We start from the raw sequence: 15516 nt of genomic DNA, 5'->3' as shown, positions 1-15516 counted from the left end.
TAAAAATACTTACAAAATCTAAGCTAATAAATTATAAAATATATTTAATCAGTAAAAAATTAAATATTACCATTAAAATATAACTTTGATAGCTAAAAAATTAAATATTATCGGCCAAATATAACATTCACTAATAAAAGATTATATATTACTGGTCAAAATTAATTTTGGTCAATACAAAATTAATATTATTAGCCAAGATTCATTTTGCCGATAATTATAATTATTTATAGGTCATGTAATTCATTTTAGCTGATAAATTTAAATATAATATTACAGTACATGGTTGTTATAATATATAATATTATTAATATTGATCTTCGTGTTGAAAAATACTTTTGATCTTATGTTTATAATAACATAAACAACTAAGGGTATTTTTTTGGAAATAAAAATGTATTAAATCGGGATGAGATACTATTTTGGTAATAAAAAAATAAAAAATAAAAAATAAAAAATATTTTGGAAATCAAAATGTATTAAATCTGGATGAGATATTGTTTCGATAATCAATGAAAAGGGTGCTCGTTTGACAACCCACTTTTAATTTTTTTGTATCATGATCCTTCTTGCAATTTCATTGGCTAAACAATCACTTCTATTATTGTTGTTTTATCTTTTATTTTGCAATATTTTTATTAAAAATTACTGACAAATATTTATTTTTTTAAAAAAATATTTTCTTTTCTTTGGATTTTACCAAATGGAGAATTTAAGTGATTAAACATCATTTTGCCCAATTAGGCCCATTAGGATTATAAAGCCCAGCCCACTTCGTCCCATTCGCCTATTTAAGGAGGGATCGCCCTAGGATTCCACTCTCAAGCTGTCATCTGCTTCCCCCTCCCGCTGCAGGGGCTCAGAATCGGAGATTGCAAAGAATTATCTGCAGTCATGGTGAGTTCCATCTTTCCCGTCGCCTCGAGACGTTAATTTCGTTGCTAATCTAATGTTGATTTGATTTCTGCGCGCCGATCGTTTCAATCAGGTGAAGTACTCGAGAGATCCTTCCAACCCTACCAAGTGTAAGTTTCACTTTTCTGCGATGGTTTCTTCGCGTCAAGTTTTGATTCTGAGTTGGTTTTGTCCTCGAGTTTATCTATTTAATGGTTGTTAAGCGGAGATTTGAACCATGGATTTTTCTGTTTTCTTTGAGGAGAAATCTAGCTCCTAAGAATTATTTTTTGCCATGACATGAATGGGATTTAGCTTGTTATTGAGATCTAATTCGAACTTATTTTTATTGGGTGTTTGCAGCTGCCAAGGCCATGGGTCATGACTTGAGGGTTCACTTCAAGGTACGTTACAAGCATTTGTTGGTTTATTCTAGGTTCTAAAAAATCTCTTCGACAATGCATCTGCATTTCCAGTTCTAAGATTTTGATGATTGAATGAATAATTGCAACCCCGATATTAGAAAAAAAAAATTTCTGCAGGCAATAATGCGTCAAAAATTAAGGGTGATGAGAAATCAAGTTCCAATCATTAGGAAATATTTAGACTCTAGGCAATATTTGTTTCCTTCGAGAAACTTAAAATTCTACTTGCATAAGTGATATTGGATGATAAAGTTGTAATTAAACATGTATTTTGATTGAATTGAATTCATATATAAACACAGACGTACACATTTTGAATTGGTATTTCAACTAGAATTACTTTAATTGGCTGTTTTTATGATAATTAATGACTATTTGGAAATGAATTAATCGCCATATCAATTAATTTTACTGTTGTAACTAGTGTTGGAAGAAAACTGTATATTCTAATGCTTGCTTTGCTGTAGAATAGTTTTAATTAAACTCAAAGCATCCTTAGATATATGTCTGCCAAAAGATAATGCTTATATTTTGGCATAATATACCTAATAGAAATTAGAGAAATTTGTAAATTATCCATTAGTTTCACATATCTAAGTAGTTGATCACAGACGCTTTTTTTTTTTTTTGATGTTTAGTGATTCTCAATTCAATTCTATGAGTTTACCTTTGATGCATTTCTTTTCTGATTGACTTTTAATGATTTTGTTCCTAATTGTTGTGATCTTTATCAAATCTTCTTTTTTTTTTCTTTTTTATAATGAAATGGTACTCTCAATATTAAGTAGGATTCATCTTTGTTACGGAATTTGTGTAGTTCATTGTATGTGGTTGACAGGAATACATGTTATTTTGATTATGTCAACAGAACACTCGAGAAACTGCCCATGCAGTGAGAAAGCTACCTTTATCCAAGGCAAAACGATATCTCCAGGATGTAATTGCCCACAAGCAGGCTATTCCCTTCCGGAGGTTTTGCAGAGGGGTGGGTCGAACTGCTCAGGCCAAAAACAGGCACCCAAATGGGCAGGGTCGGTGGCCTGTGAAATCTGCTAGATTCATTTTGGATCTTCTTAAAAATGCTGAAAGCAATGCTGAAGTATGCTCATAGGCGGCCACCTTCCATTTTCAGCGCTCTGCTTATATTTCTAACTTTTGTTTCTTTCATGCAGGTGAAGGGCTTGGATGTTGATGTACTTTACGTCTCGCACATTCAGGTGAACCAAGCCCAGAAACAAAGGCGCAGGACGTATCGGGCTCATGGAAGGATCAATCGTAAGTTCTTTCATTGATTCAAATTCAATACATTTCTCTTTAGAATCTAATCAACTGCAATACTTTGGATTGCAGCTTACATGTCCTCTCCATGCCACATTGAACTCATACTGTCTGAGAAGGAAGAAGCTGTGAAGAAAGAGGTAATTTTCTTCCTTCACCAGTCGACTTATGTCGGATTCATGTTTCATACCTCTTCTGTTGATAGCTGCTTATGCCAAAGTATTTAATTAAAATTATTTTTTTTCGATTTTTTTTAGTTCGAACAGTATGAAAATCTGAGCTGACTTAGTCGTATTGCTTATCACCTCGATTGTTCTTCTGTTTGTTAATTCTTGACAAATCTCTATCCTCATTTCACTTTTCAGTTTTCTGCACGCTGTTTTAGAGAAAAAAAAAGCAAGCAAAGTTTTTTAACTACTAATATTTTGCCATCCTCTTTTGTTTTGTCGATTTCTTACTGTATATTTTACTGCTGCAGCCTGAGGCCCAGCTAGCTACCACCAAGCCAAGAAAAGCTTGAGCAGCTACAAGTGAGGCAAATCTTCTCAGAAATTTGTTTCTTTTTTCAAGTTCTCGTTACCTAAATTCTTAATGAGTTGCTTGTTGTGGCTAATGGGAGAATTTTGTTGGATTTGGATTGCCCTTGCCCATTGTTTCAGTTTCCCTCTGTTTTGGGTACTAATTCAAGATGAAATTGTGTAGGCTGTAAGCTTGCTGAGTTAAGTTGGTAGTTTTATATTGTTGAAGTTTATTTGCTAAAGTAATTAATATGAATTAAATTGTTGAAATAGTTGTTCAAGTTTGGTTCCTTTTTTTTTTAATGTAAGTTTGAGTTTAGTTCGGGTAAATGGTATTGAATTTTCATTTTGTTAATTATTTAAAAAGTTTATATTATTAAGTTGTTTAATTAGTGAGTTTAACTTTAAGAACATATTTGTTATTTATCATATTGATAAATTTGTTATATATATATATATATATATATATATATATATATATATATATATATATATATATATATATATTTTGAATGAATATTAATAAATTTTTATGATCATTAATCTGTTATTATAATTTAATATAATTAATTTCATGGTGCCATGTTAGATTTTATCAAATAATGTGTCAATGTTCATTAATTTATGATCTTATTAAAAAATAAAAAAATGATAATCCTAATTAATTTCATTGATTATTTCTGGAGTGAACGATTTGATTTCACGGAGAATTTTTATCGATTATTAGGATAAATTAGGAAATACATGTAGTAGTCAATTTAGAAGTTCAACATTATTCGATTACATTCCTTATTTAGAAGAACAGTTTTTATAAATATGATTTATGATCTGATTAATCATGGATTGAAGGGTGCTAAAAATTATTTAAATTAAATTAAAATTGAATGTTCAAAATAATCACAAAGTTGTTAAAATATTATAATAATTATTTTTTTATAAATAGTAAATATTATTTATGATAACATAAGGTGAACGATGTTGATCTTACATAACTAGCTAATAAAATATCATTTCTGAATAATAAAATATTATATTTGAATACATGTCAAGGACCTTAATTTAAATTTTAAACATTACTTGTCATGTATGATATAATGAGTGTCTAGCCTTTATCATATTAATAGTTCCTCTATATTTGAATGCTCGAAACATATATGTCGGCATCTCTGTACAATCATTGTCAAATCCTGCTCTTTAAAATCCATAATAAATAGGGAACAAATGCTCATATACCCCTTGCTTTGAACCATAAAATATGCAACTCCAATCTTTTTTATATTCCTGCCGATATCGTATAAGTAGTCTATCTCTGCGCTAGCATCTATAGCGTAATGCCATGTCGAAGTTGTGAATACGCGTCTTCCGCATTATACTCGCAAGGTTTCACAGTTGATAAATAGGTATGCCATATAATAAGATATCTTTTGATTTTAATAAATAATATTTTTTTAATAATTAGAGGGCCTTTTAATTTTTTAACGTAGACTCTTTTAGCATTACTTGGGCTGGGCAAAGCCCAAGAAAAGTCGAACGCATTTCTATCACATTCGTCTCTCCAATTTTACCCCTCATTTCATTCATACAAATCTCATAGTTCCTTAAAAGCCGAGGGTATTTTAGTATTTTAGTAAGGTTCGCTCCGACTGACCCTTCGTCCGACGTCGTCTCGGGTTGCCGTCGCTTCCGCTTCTCGTTGACGTCAATGGCGAAGCGTCGGATTCCTTTGCTCAACCGTGTTCTGGTGGCGAAGGCCGTCCCTCCCTCCGAGGCACGCGCCGTTCTCCTTCTCCCGGAGAAGATAACTAAGGTGATCGTAGTTTAAACTTGATTTTAATCGACATTTGATTTGGATGGTAAACTCTTGCTTGCGATTTGGCAACGCTGTGCGGTTGTTTGTGCCTTTTGTTCCTGATTCATTGTGTCAATGCTCCGTAGCTTGTGTTCACCTTGTCTATGCCACTTGAAGAACTTATCTCATCCTCTTTTCTTAGAATTTATTTAATATTTTTTTCTTAACTATTAATTTAGTCTGTGCTTTCATCTACAGTGTGATTATGGAGTAGTAGTAGGCACTGAGGTATGTGATAAAAATGGAAATCTTAATCCTGTGAAGAATGACTACTCTCTTCTTCTGTCAAAGGATCATGGGTGGACTGAGCTGAAGCTGAGGGACAAAAGGTACGATATTTCTGTGACTTAGTTTCCAAAGTAAAGTAGAACAAATGTGAAGGTGTCTAAATGTTGGTAAAGTAGTTTTTGCATGTCAGTCAAGTTTAAAATTTGTAATGCTACCATACCACTACATGATCAAACCTGCGTCTCAATTGAGGTATAGTGTAAGTAGGGCTTGATGAGGGTCTTAGTAGTTATTTTGAACAATTAAATGCCTTCATGCAGCTAAGATGTTTAACTAGATTTCACAGAATAAATAGACCATTCGAGCATCTACTTAATGAGTGAAGAAAAAATGTACAGTAAAATATCTAATTCTTTATGAATAGGCGCCTTGCTATTTTTTCCCCTTCCAATCATGCAACTTTCCTTAGGGCAGTAGATACTAGGAATGAAACTAAAACTAATGATAGAAGGAAGCGTGACAACAACATTAGAGTTAATTTGATGCAAGTTGGTTTATTTTATTTTCCATGAGGAAATGAAATATCCTGAAAGGAATTGTTATAGCATGCTAGTGACTGTACCCTGTAGATAACTAATAGTAATTGCCCATCTATGAAGTCAATATAAAGAATAAGGATTTTTCAAACAAAACAAGTTTAGTGAAAGCATTATAAGAATCATACAGACCTCAGAATATAGTTGAAATAAGAATTTATTTTGATTCCTCCAACATAATGGGAGGAGAATTATTCAGCTCATTTCAAAATATTCATTTGTTGTTTCTTCTTATGTTGTTGTGGTAGATGGCCCAATTGCTACAATTTCCTTAATACACAGAATATATCTTTTCACATAAGTTTCCATTGTGCTGGTAATATTAACAGTCAGCATGACTACCCTTAAATGGCTTCTACACGTATGGCCTTGGTAATCAATACTTTGAACACCTGCTACTTTGTAGAATTAGCCACTGCCAACCTGGGGGTCTTGTGGTAAGAAGCATTGCAAGGTGCTCACTTGAAGATTGACCTATCACCTTGGTTGGATTGTGGCCATCTTGGGCTAAAATCAATTTCCAATCCACCTTAAGAGAAAAGTGTTTACCTTAGGCAAACTGAATCAAGCTTCAACTGGTGTCAATCAAACTGATGTGGACGCCTTTGTTGGACGCCACTATAATCGGAAGCAAATTATTAACAACAACAACAACAACAACAACAACCAAGCCTTTTCCCACTAGGTGGGGTCGGCTGTATGAATCCTTTTACGCCATCGGAAGCAAATTATTAGTTTGGAATAAATTTGCTACTGCCTAATTTGACAATTTGGAATAAATTTGCTACTACCTAATTAACTACTGAATAAATCTACTGCCTATTTGGTTGCTGTCCAAATTTTGTTACTGCCCAAATTTGCTACTATTATAAGTAGAAATAAATAAAGGACATTTATTTATTTGATTCCTTGTTTCTTTTAGGGATTGTCTTTTCCTTTTTCTCCTTGAATATTCCATGTAATTAACTCCTTATAAAAAGAGTGTTATTATCAATGAAGAGGAGAAGAAAAATTGAGTAATTGGGACTCTGTCTAGGACGAGTCTTCCCTCCTCCCTTTTCCCTTTTCGTGTTGCATGATCAAGTACAGATCTGGATCTCGACCTGTGACTCGATTCTATACTTGGGACCATATCAACTTGGTATCAGAGCCGATCATGGGTGACATGGATCCAATCACATCCAAACTCGATGACTTCATGGAGAAATTGACCTCGCATCGGCAAGTTTTTATGGAGCAAATCATCTCCCGCCAACAAAGACTAGAGGAGCAGATTGCCGAGATTTCTCGTACTATTCAAGATGCTAGACGACGACCTTTGCCCACTGCAGACAACCCTACTAGCGCAGAGTATGACCCTTCTAGAGGCTCGGGGGTCAGACCTGAACTACCAACTAGTGGCACCATGGCTTCGGATTACTCAAAGATGGAGTTCCCGAACTATTCTGGAGAAGGGGATCCGCTGAGCTGGGTTAAAAGGTGCAAAAAATTCTTTACCAACCAAAGGACCACAAAGGCTGACAAGGTTGACCTTGCTGCCTTCCACTTGGTAGGGGAAGCCAACTTTGGTTTGATCAGGTAGAGCAAGAAGAGCCAGAGATGACTTGGAAGCAGTTCAGAGACTGCTGTCATATCTGCTTTGGCCCGCCTCTAAGTAATAACCCTTTGGGAGAGCTAGCAAATCTGAAGCAAACAACCTTTAAGCAATAACCCTTTGGGAGAGCTAGCAAATCTGAAGCAGACAGGCTCTGTAGAAGACTACCAGCGCCAATTTCAATCTCTCCTCGCCCGAACCTCGGACCTCCGACCCCGACAACAGGTTGACTTGTTCACAGCAGGGCTAGTTGAAGATCTTCGTATAGACATTGAGCTACAAAAGCCTGGAAACCTTGGCATTGCAATGAATATGGCCATGGCATTAGAACGGAAGCAATGATTCCATCGAGGCGGGCGCCCATTGCGTACAAATTGGGGCGGAATCACATCCAAGTTCAACCCTAGCAATGGAGGCCCTCCTGTAGCAAAGACCAGGGCCTTAGGGGACAATAGCAAAGGGACTTCACCTACCTCATTCTTCAAGCGTCTATCCCGCGCGGAGATGGCAGAACGAAGAGCTAAAGGCCTCTGTTTTAATTGCGACAAGTCCTACTCCACGGGTCACAAGTGTAAGCGCCTATTCTGGATTGAAGTACCGGATGATGACAGTGAAGGTGAGGAAGAGGGGGAGACACACCCAGAAATTTCCCTCCATGCTATCAGTGGAGTTAGAAACTCACAAACAATGCAGCTGTTGGCCGCATCACACGGGATACCTGTCTCGGTATTGGTGGATTCAGGAAGCACACAACTTTGTGCGTGAAGGGCTAGTGCTAGACCTGAAGGTGGAGATCCAAAAGCGACCGGGCCTGAAGGTATGTGTTGCCAACGGAGAGCGCGTGCCAAGCTTAGGCCTCTACAAGTCAGAACCCCTACAGGTGGGCAAAGATACCTTCTCTGTTGATCTCTATATGCTTCCGTTGGGGTTTGACATGGTTTTGGGAGTTAAATGGCTACGCACCCTAGGCCCCATTATATGGGAGTTTCGTTCCCTGATGATGAAGTTTGTCCGTCCTATGGTGTGGTCACCCGTTGGAATCGAAGCCAGGCACAGCCATGATATGCAGCGAGGAATTCATGGGAAACAACTGGAGTCATTTCTTGAGGATTACGATGACTTATTTCAAGAATCTGCAGGCCTCCCTCCACCTCGAAATTGTGATCACCGTATCACGCTCTTGCCAGGATCCACCCCCGTGGTGGTCCGCCCTTACCGCTACCCGCAGCTGCAGAAGGATGAGATCGAGCAACAATGCACTCAGATGCTCATCCAGGGTATCATTCGCCCTAGTATGTCGCCTTTTTCGTCATCAATTCTTCTGGTAAAAAAACAGGATGGCTCGTGGTGTTTCTGTATCGATTATCGTGAGCTCAACAATCGTATGGTTAAGGACAAGTTTCCCATTCCAATAGTGGAGGAATTACTTGACGAGCTCCATGGGGCGCAGTACTTCACCAAACTAGACTTGCGCTCCGGATACCACTAGATTCTGATGGACCTGAGGGATATTGAGAAGACAACCTTCCGTACCCACCATGGACACGTTGAGTTTCTGGTCATGCCGTTCGGCCTCACCAACGCCCCGTCAACCTTTCAAGCATTAATGAATGAAATCTTCCAGCCATATCTCCGTAAGTTCGTTTTGGTTTTCTTTGATGGCATCATGATCTACAGCCCCACGGGGGATACTCACTTGGGACATTGTCGACTTGTCTTTGAATTGTTAAAGGCTAACCGTTTATTTCTAAAAAAATCCAAGTGTCCCTTTGGTCAGTCCCAAGTATCCTACTTGGGTCAAGTTATCCATTCCCGAGGGGTCGAGGTGGATCGCAACAAAATCCAGGCGATTGAGGAGTGACTCAGACCTCAAACTTGCAAAGCTCTCAGGGGATTTCTCGGACTAATAGGCTACTACCGCAAATTCATCCAGGCTTACGGGCAAATCACAACCCCTCTCACGAGTCTTCTTAGGAAGAATGCATTCCAATGGTCCGAAGAGGCTTAAGAGACATTTGGGCAATTAAGGAAGTCTCTATCAAAAGAACCAGTTTAGTTTGCCTAATTTTTCTGAAGAATTTGTAGTGGAGTGTGACGCTTCAGGGAGTGGATTTGGAGCAGTTCTTCAACAACTAGAGCACCCCATTGCTTTCTTCAGTCGAAAAATAGCTGAGCATCATCTCAAATTAGCAGCATATGAACGAGAACTCATTGGTTTGGCCAAAGCCGTTATCCCTTGGAGGCCGTACCTGTGGGGTCGCCACTTTCTGATACAAACACACCATTATAGTTTGAAGTACTTGTTGGAGCAACGCATCACCACATCACCCCAACCACATTGGATTAGCAAGCTGATGGGGTTCGACTTCCGGGTGGAATTTAAGGCGGGCCATTTGAATCGGGTCGCAGACGCCCTCTCCCACTGTCACGAGGAGGAACTTATTATAATGGCTCTTTCTATTCCCTGTGTAGAGATCTTTGATAAGATACGAAGCGAAGTGAACTCTAATTCTGAGCTGTTCGGGTTACTACGCCTAGTTCAAAGTGGAGAGGAGGGGCCCGAGTGGGAAACTCAGGATGATTTAATCTTCTACAAGGGTTGGGTTTTCCTTCCCGTCAAATCTCCGCTGCTTCCCACAGTGATCGCAGTTTTTCATGAGGCGGGGCATGAGGGGATACAGAAGACATTACACCGCCTTCGTGCCGACTTCTATTGGCCAAGTATGAAGTGGGATATCTTAACCTTTGTGCGACAATGTGTTACCTGTCAGCGTAACAAATGGCAGAACTTGCAATTAGCATGTCTACTTCAACCTTACCTCAGATGTGTGAAGGCCAAGCTTTACCTTTTCCCAGACAATTCTGCGCAGCCGTCTTAACAGAGGGACACGGGAGTACTTAGTGCATTGGGCAGGTTTCTCCATTGAAGATGCTACTTGGGAACCGGCCGGGAAGTTCCTCTCCGTCTACCCAACCTTCGAGCTTGAGGACAAGCTCAACATCGAGGAGGGGAGTGATGATGTGGACGCCTTTGTTGGACGCCACTATAATCGGAAGCAAATTACTAGTTTAGAATAAATCTGCTACTACCTAATTTGCCAATTTGAAATAAATCTGCTACTACCTAATTAGCTACTGAATAAATCTACTGCCTATCTGGTTACTGTCCAAATTCTGCTACTGTCCAAATTTGCTACCGTTATAAGTAGAAATAAATAAAGGACATTTATTTATTTGATTTCTTGTTTCCTTTAGGGATTGTCTTTTCCTTTTTCTCCTTGAATAGTCCATGTAATTAACTCTTTATAAAAGGAGTGTTATTATCAATGAAGAGGAGAAGAAAAATTAAGTAATTGAGACTCTGTCTAGGATGAGTCTTCCCTTCTCCCTTTCCCCCTTTCGTGTTGCATGACCAAGTACGGATCCGGATCTCGACCTATGACTCAATCCTATACTCTGGACCATATCACAAACTCAGCACTACTTGTATTCATTTGGCTATCATTACCAAATTGAGGTCCAATACAACTTAATATAATTGTCAGATTTAATTTGTTTGAACATAGAAGAAGCACTTGGTTATATTGCTAATCATTATCATCCTAGTTCTTTTAATCTTTTTTGTCTTTGCTTTCTTAAGAGTCAATCCTTCCTCCAAAATATACATGTTTTCAAGGACATGTTTTTTTTTCCTAATATATTATCACCAAATTTTCTGTTACCTAGTATGGGTTGCTGGGAGCACATTCATGGTTTTTGTAATGTAGGTTAGAATATAATTCTGGTTTTCGCATTCAAATTTCAGGAGCAACTGCATTGGTTTTCCTACCTTGAGCGAAACTGTAGGCAGTAGTACTTTAAAGCATGGAGAGCGCTTGTACTCAGAAGGCTCTAATATAAATAGCAGCTCAATTCAACTGAAGTCATATACACGTCGGCCCATTTCTCTGAAACCTGTCCTCTGGAGTCGATATTTATCTTCTAAGGCTGGAGCAAATTCAGGTGATAAGGAAGACGATCTAGAAGATGGGTTTTCCGACCTGGAGGTACCACTGGAATCTGTTGATTCTGTGGATGGTTCATGCAAAGAAGATGATGAAGAGCTCATTTCCGAAGGGGAGTTATCTGAAGAATATGATGAATCTGCAGTTAGTTCACTCGACTTGGTAGATGTTGAAGCAACTGAAGGTGGGGCAAAAAAGGAGCGGTTAAGGCTCTCACATTCTCCAATTTTCCAGATAATAATGGACACTCCAAGGAATTCTTTAACGAGAACACTTGATAAGTATGTTGAGGAAGGGAAATCTCTTGGGAGAGATGAGATATCTCTTGCTGTGTATAATCTGAGGAAGCGACGTGTTTACCCAATGGCACTGCAGGTGATTGTATCTAATACTTACATAAAATTATGATGTTTTTAAAATTGATTTTAACCTCTGGTGTATTAATTGACCAACAAAGTGGACTAGGGCTTTCCCTTTTGAGTTGTCTGATTGTATGGCGAAAGCATACAAACGACTTCTTTCTTAGATTTTGATCGGGACTTGCAATTTTCAGTTTTTATAATATTTAGTTCTTTTTGTAAGTTCTATTCATCCTGGTACTGCATCATTATATTAGTTCCCAAGCAGGTGCACCCTGTTGTTTATACTATTGTCTAATTTAAATGCATTGGACATGCTTGAGCAAAAAGCAAATTGCCCGCTGTGCCAGGACCGAATGCGGTCTGTATTGTGTTAAATGTTAATCCATTAAAAGCTTTGAAGTTGTAGTAGGGACGCAGCTTGTCTTCACTTTGAGGACCATTACATTTTGCACAATCAAAGTCTGCTGAATCAAATTATCCTCCATTTTCTATAATGACTTTTTAAAAAACTGGAACTTGCATAAGCAGTTGGAACAACAAAAATGTGTGTTTTTCAATGGTATTTCGACATTTATAGTTATTTAGACTATTGGTTTTGTATATGTAATGAAATGAATGAAAATGCTTATGTATATCTTTGCTTAATTCACATTCGTTTATCATGCTTTTACCTATATGTTCCTTTTCGAGTTTTTTTTTTGTCTAAAATTCTTGACTTTTTTTTATTGACATTTTCAGTTTGTTGAATGGCTAGAAGCTAGTAAGAAAATTGAACTCGTCGAGAGGGACTACGCTTCTCATTTGGATTTGATTGCAAAGGTTAATGGTCTACAAAAGGCTGAAAAGTACATCGATAAAATCCCAGAATGTTTCAGGAATGAGGTGGTTTACGGAGCTTTGTTGTCTAATTATGTTGCCGCTGTTAATGTCAAGAAAGCAGAAGAAGTGTTTGACAAAATCAGAGATCTCCATCTTCCAATAACAGCTTTTGCTTGTAACCAGTTGTTGCTGCTCTACAAACGGGTAGCCCGGAAAAAGATTGCTGATGTACTCTTTATGATGGAAAAGGAAAATATAAAACCTACGCTCTTCACTTATAAGATACTAGTCGATGTTAAAGGCACATTCTGTGACATATCGGGTATTGAGCAAATTATGGAGCTGATGAAATCTGAAAGTGTGGAACCTGATTTGATGATCAAGTCCTCGGTTGCAAAAGCTTACGTATTAGCTGGTTTGAAGGAAAAAGCAGAAGCAGCATTGAAAGAAATTGAAAGTTATGGCATCCAGGAGAATCGCTACATTTGCAAAGTTCTTCTCCCTCTGTATGCTGCCTTGGGCAAAGCAGACAATGTTGCTAGAATATGGAAAGTGTGCGATACAAAACCTTATCTGGGTGAGTGCATAGCTGCAATAGTGGCTTGGGGTAAGCTTGGGCAAATCGAAAAGGCGGAGGAAGTCTTCGAGAAGATGGTCAAGACTTGGAATTTTTCTTCGAAGTACTACGGCGCCATGTTAAAGGTTTATGCAAACCACAAGCTGTTGGCCAAAGGAAAGGAACTGGTTAATCGGATGTCTGAAAGCAGATACCGAAATGGTCCTTTGAATTGGAGTGCACTAGTGAAATTTTATGTCGAATCAGGGGAGGTGGAGAAAGCAGACTTGGTATTGCACGAGGCTTTTCACCAAAGCAAGATTAGACCTCTCTATGGCTCTTTTATAACCGTAATGAATCAATATGCTAAAAGGGGCGATATCCATAACGCCGAAAAGATTTTCCACATGCTGAAGCAGTTCGGCTATGCCAGTAGAGTCAAGCAATACCAGTCTCTGCTCCAGACCTATGTGAATGCAAAGACACCTGCCTATGGCTTCTTGGAACGGATGAAAGCGGACAACATGCTCCCTAACAAGGCTATGTCCGCACAACTGATGGCTAACGATGCATTGAGGAAGAGTCTGATCTTGAAGTTGCTTGATTGAAGGTCGATCACAATCGAGTTTTCGGTAAATTGCTGCTACTGCAATATATCATTTTCTTCCGCATGTGCATTACATGTCGAATTGATCTCGGCAGTACTATATGTAGTTTATGCATATCAAATTGCATAACAACAAGGCCTGTTTTGCTCTCTTAAGAGAACTTTAGCTGAATCTTGTAGTATTTGTTTAAATGCATGAAAATAGAAGACAATTGTGTTTGTTCTTCATTTTTGTTCGATGCATTTGTTCTATTGAATTAGGTATTTACACAATTGATTGATACCTTGTATTAATATATTAAAAATTAAAATTTTTAAAATATCAATTGTAATATCAATTAAAGTTGAGGGGAGGTTGAAACAATAATAAAGTTACTTGAAGGTTACGAGTTTAAGTATTGGAAACAATTAATTACGAATAAGATTACTTATAATAAATCTAATATATCTTTTGTAATTAAGAATAAGATTGTGTATAATAAATTTAATATAATATGATTTTTTTTTGAGATTTTATATTCTATTCCACCTTGGAGATATAATTTTCTAAAGGGCGTGAGCAACTTCGACCAATGCCTCCCAGGCTAGCGCAGATGCTTCAAACAGTGGTGGTGTTATCATAGATAAATCTGGGTTGATTTTTAACAGGTGCAAAAACCCCGACTGGTTACCTCATTTCCTTGCATGCACTATTATTATTGTGCAAAGCCCTTCATGATTTATTCGTCTATATTTAGCAGGGGAGCTGATGATACTAGAATGAGCGTGGCTAGCAACTTCGACCAAGCTACACCATCAAAATTGCTCCAAGGTGGAATATCGATATAGATGTCCTTTATGAATAAAAATGCACACTTTTTATTTTTTTATAAATATAAATATTATTTATTAAATTTAGTAACACTATTAAAAAGTCATGATTTTGGGACGAAAATTTTCCATCCCTAATTTGCAACAAATTTAGCAATGAAAAAATAAATCGTCGCTAATTTGTAACAAAATTAGTAACGAAATACGTTCATTACCAATTAGTAACAAATAATATTTTATCGAAAATTAGTTGCCAATTAATGACGAAATTCGATCTTCATGGTAAAATTTACAACAAATTCCATATTTGTTGTAAATTTTACAACTAAAATGATATTCATTGCAAAGTATGCAATGAATTCTGAATTTGTCACAACAACTTGAGTTTATATGGAATTGATCTACTGCAACGAATCCAAGGTTTCGTCGCTAAATCTGTGATGAATCCATGGATTCATTGCAAATTCACAATAAATAAATAAATAAATGTGTGAAACGACAGATGCACCTAAAGAGCTTAGAATGATATGAAACTATTTTCTATATATTTGTCTAGTTCTTCTGATTATATCCGTGCCTTCAAATATTAATTTGACAAAATATTTTTTTTCATACCTAAGTCAATTAGATGAACTTTAATCGACTTATAACCTAGTAAAAATAATAAAGAGTTATTGATTGAACATGTTAGAGTCATTTTGATATTAAAAAATTATTGAACTCAATATATTTGGTTAAATTGATGTTTGAGGACATGTATATAGTTAAGAGAATTAAACGAACACATAAGAATTATTTTCATGTCATTCTGAGCTTTTTAGGTCCATCATATGATTTCAAAGATATTTTTTTATTTTAAAATATTGACTATTCTACGATGAATTTGTGTATTTATTGCTATTTTGGTGAAAAATTCATGGATTCATCACATATTTACATATTGGTAAAAAAAAAAAAAAAATGTGTCAGAAATGAC

General features: G+C 36.9%; 2 protein-coding genes across 3 annotated transcripts; both read left to right on the top strand.

The window, feature by feature from the left end:
* The first annotated feature begins 813 nt into the window (after positions 1-813).
* On the top strand, positions 814-3385 carry LOC122056605 (60S ribosomal protein L17-1). 2 transcript variants are annotated; one of them, XM_042618622.1, is made up of 7 exons: positions 814-897; positions 989-1025; positions 1258-1298; positions 2188-2418; positions 2492-2594; positions 2670-2737; positions 3076-3385. In XM_042618622.1, the coding sequence occupies exons 1-7, from the start codon at positions 895-897 to the stop codon at positions 3115-3117; spliced, it is 525 nt and encodes a 174-aa protein (XP_042474556.1). In that variant the 5' UTR covers positions 814-894; the 3' UTR covers positions 3118-3385. The 2 variants fall into 2 exon arrangements, with proteins under 2 accessions (XP_042474556.1, XP_042474557.1); XM_042618623.1 differs by lacking the exon at positions 989-1025 and having other exon boundaries at positions 826-897.
* A 1362-nt stretch (positions 3386-4747) lies between these two features.
* On the top strand, positions 4748-13930 carry LOC122056604 (pentatricopeptide repeat-containing protein At1g80270, mitochondrial-like). The gene is made up of 4 exons (XM_042618621.1): positions 4748-4922; positions 5163-5293; positions 11188-11761; positions 12487-13930. Exons 1-4 carry the CDS (start codon positions 4818-4820, stop codon positions 13729-13731), a joined length of 2055 nt encoding a protein of 684 aa, XP_042474555.1. The 5' UTR covers positions 4748-4817; the 3' UTR covers positions 13732-13930.
* Positions 13931-15516: the final 1586 nt, after the last annotated feature.

This window comes from Zingiber officinale, chromosome 3B (assembly GCF_018446385.1).
Source record: "Zingiber officinale cultivar Zhangliang chromosome 3B, Zo_v1.1, whole genome shotgun sequence".
In the NCBI taxonomy this organism is placed as follows: Eukaryota; Viridiplantae; Streptophyta; class Magnoliopsida; order Zingiberales; family Zingiberaceae; genus Zingiber; species Zingiber officinale.
Note: the sequence above shows the minus strand (reverse complement) of the source record. Positions and strands in the feature narration are given on the sequence as shown.

What these genes read in the sequence shown, in the direction of transcription:
- LOC122056605 (XM_042618622.1), top strand. An exon ending in TCCTTCCAACCCTACCAAGT is followed by an intron (nt 1,026 to 1,257) that starts GTAAGTTTCACT and finishes GGGTGTTTGCAG; the next exon opens with CTGCCAAGGCCATGGGTCAT. An exon ending in ACTTGAGGGTTCACTTCAAG is followed by an intron (nt 1,299 to 2,187) that starts GTACGTTACAAG and finishes TTATGTCAACAG; the next exon opens with AACACTCGAGAAACTGCCCA.
- LOC122056604 (XM_042618621.1), top strand. Translation starts at nt 4,818, where the DNA reads ATGGCGAAGCGTCGGATTCCTTTGCTCAACCGTGTTCTGGTGGCGAAG. An exon ending in TCCCGGAGAAGATAACTAAG is followed by an intron (nt 4,923 to 5,162) that starts GTGATCGTAGTT and finishes TTTCATCTACAG; the next exon opens with TGTGATTATGGAGTAGTAGT. An exon ending in CTGAAGCTGAGGGACAAAAG is followed by an intron (nt 5,294 to 11,187) that starts GTACGATATTTC and finishes TTCAAATTTCAG; the next exon opens with GAGCAACTGCATTGGTTTTC.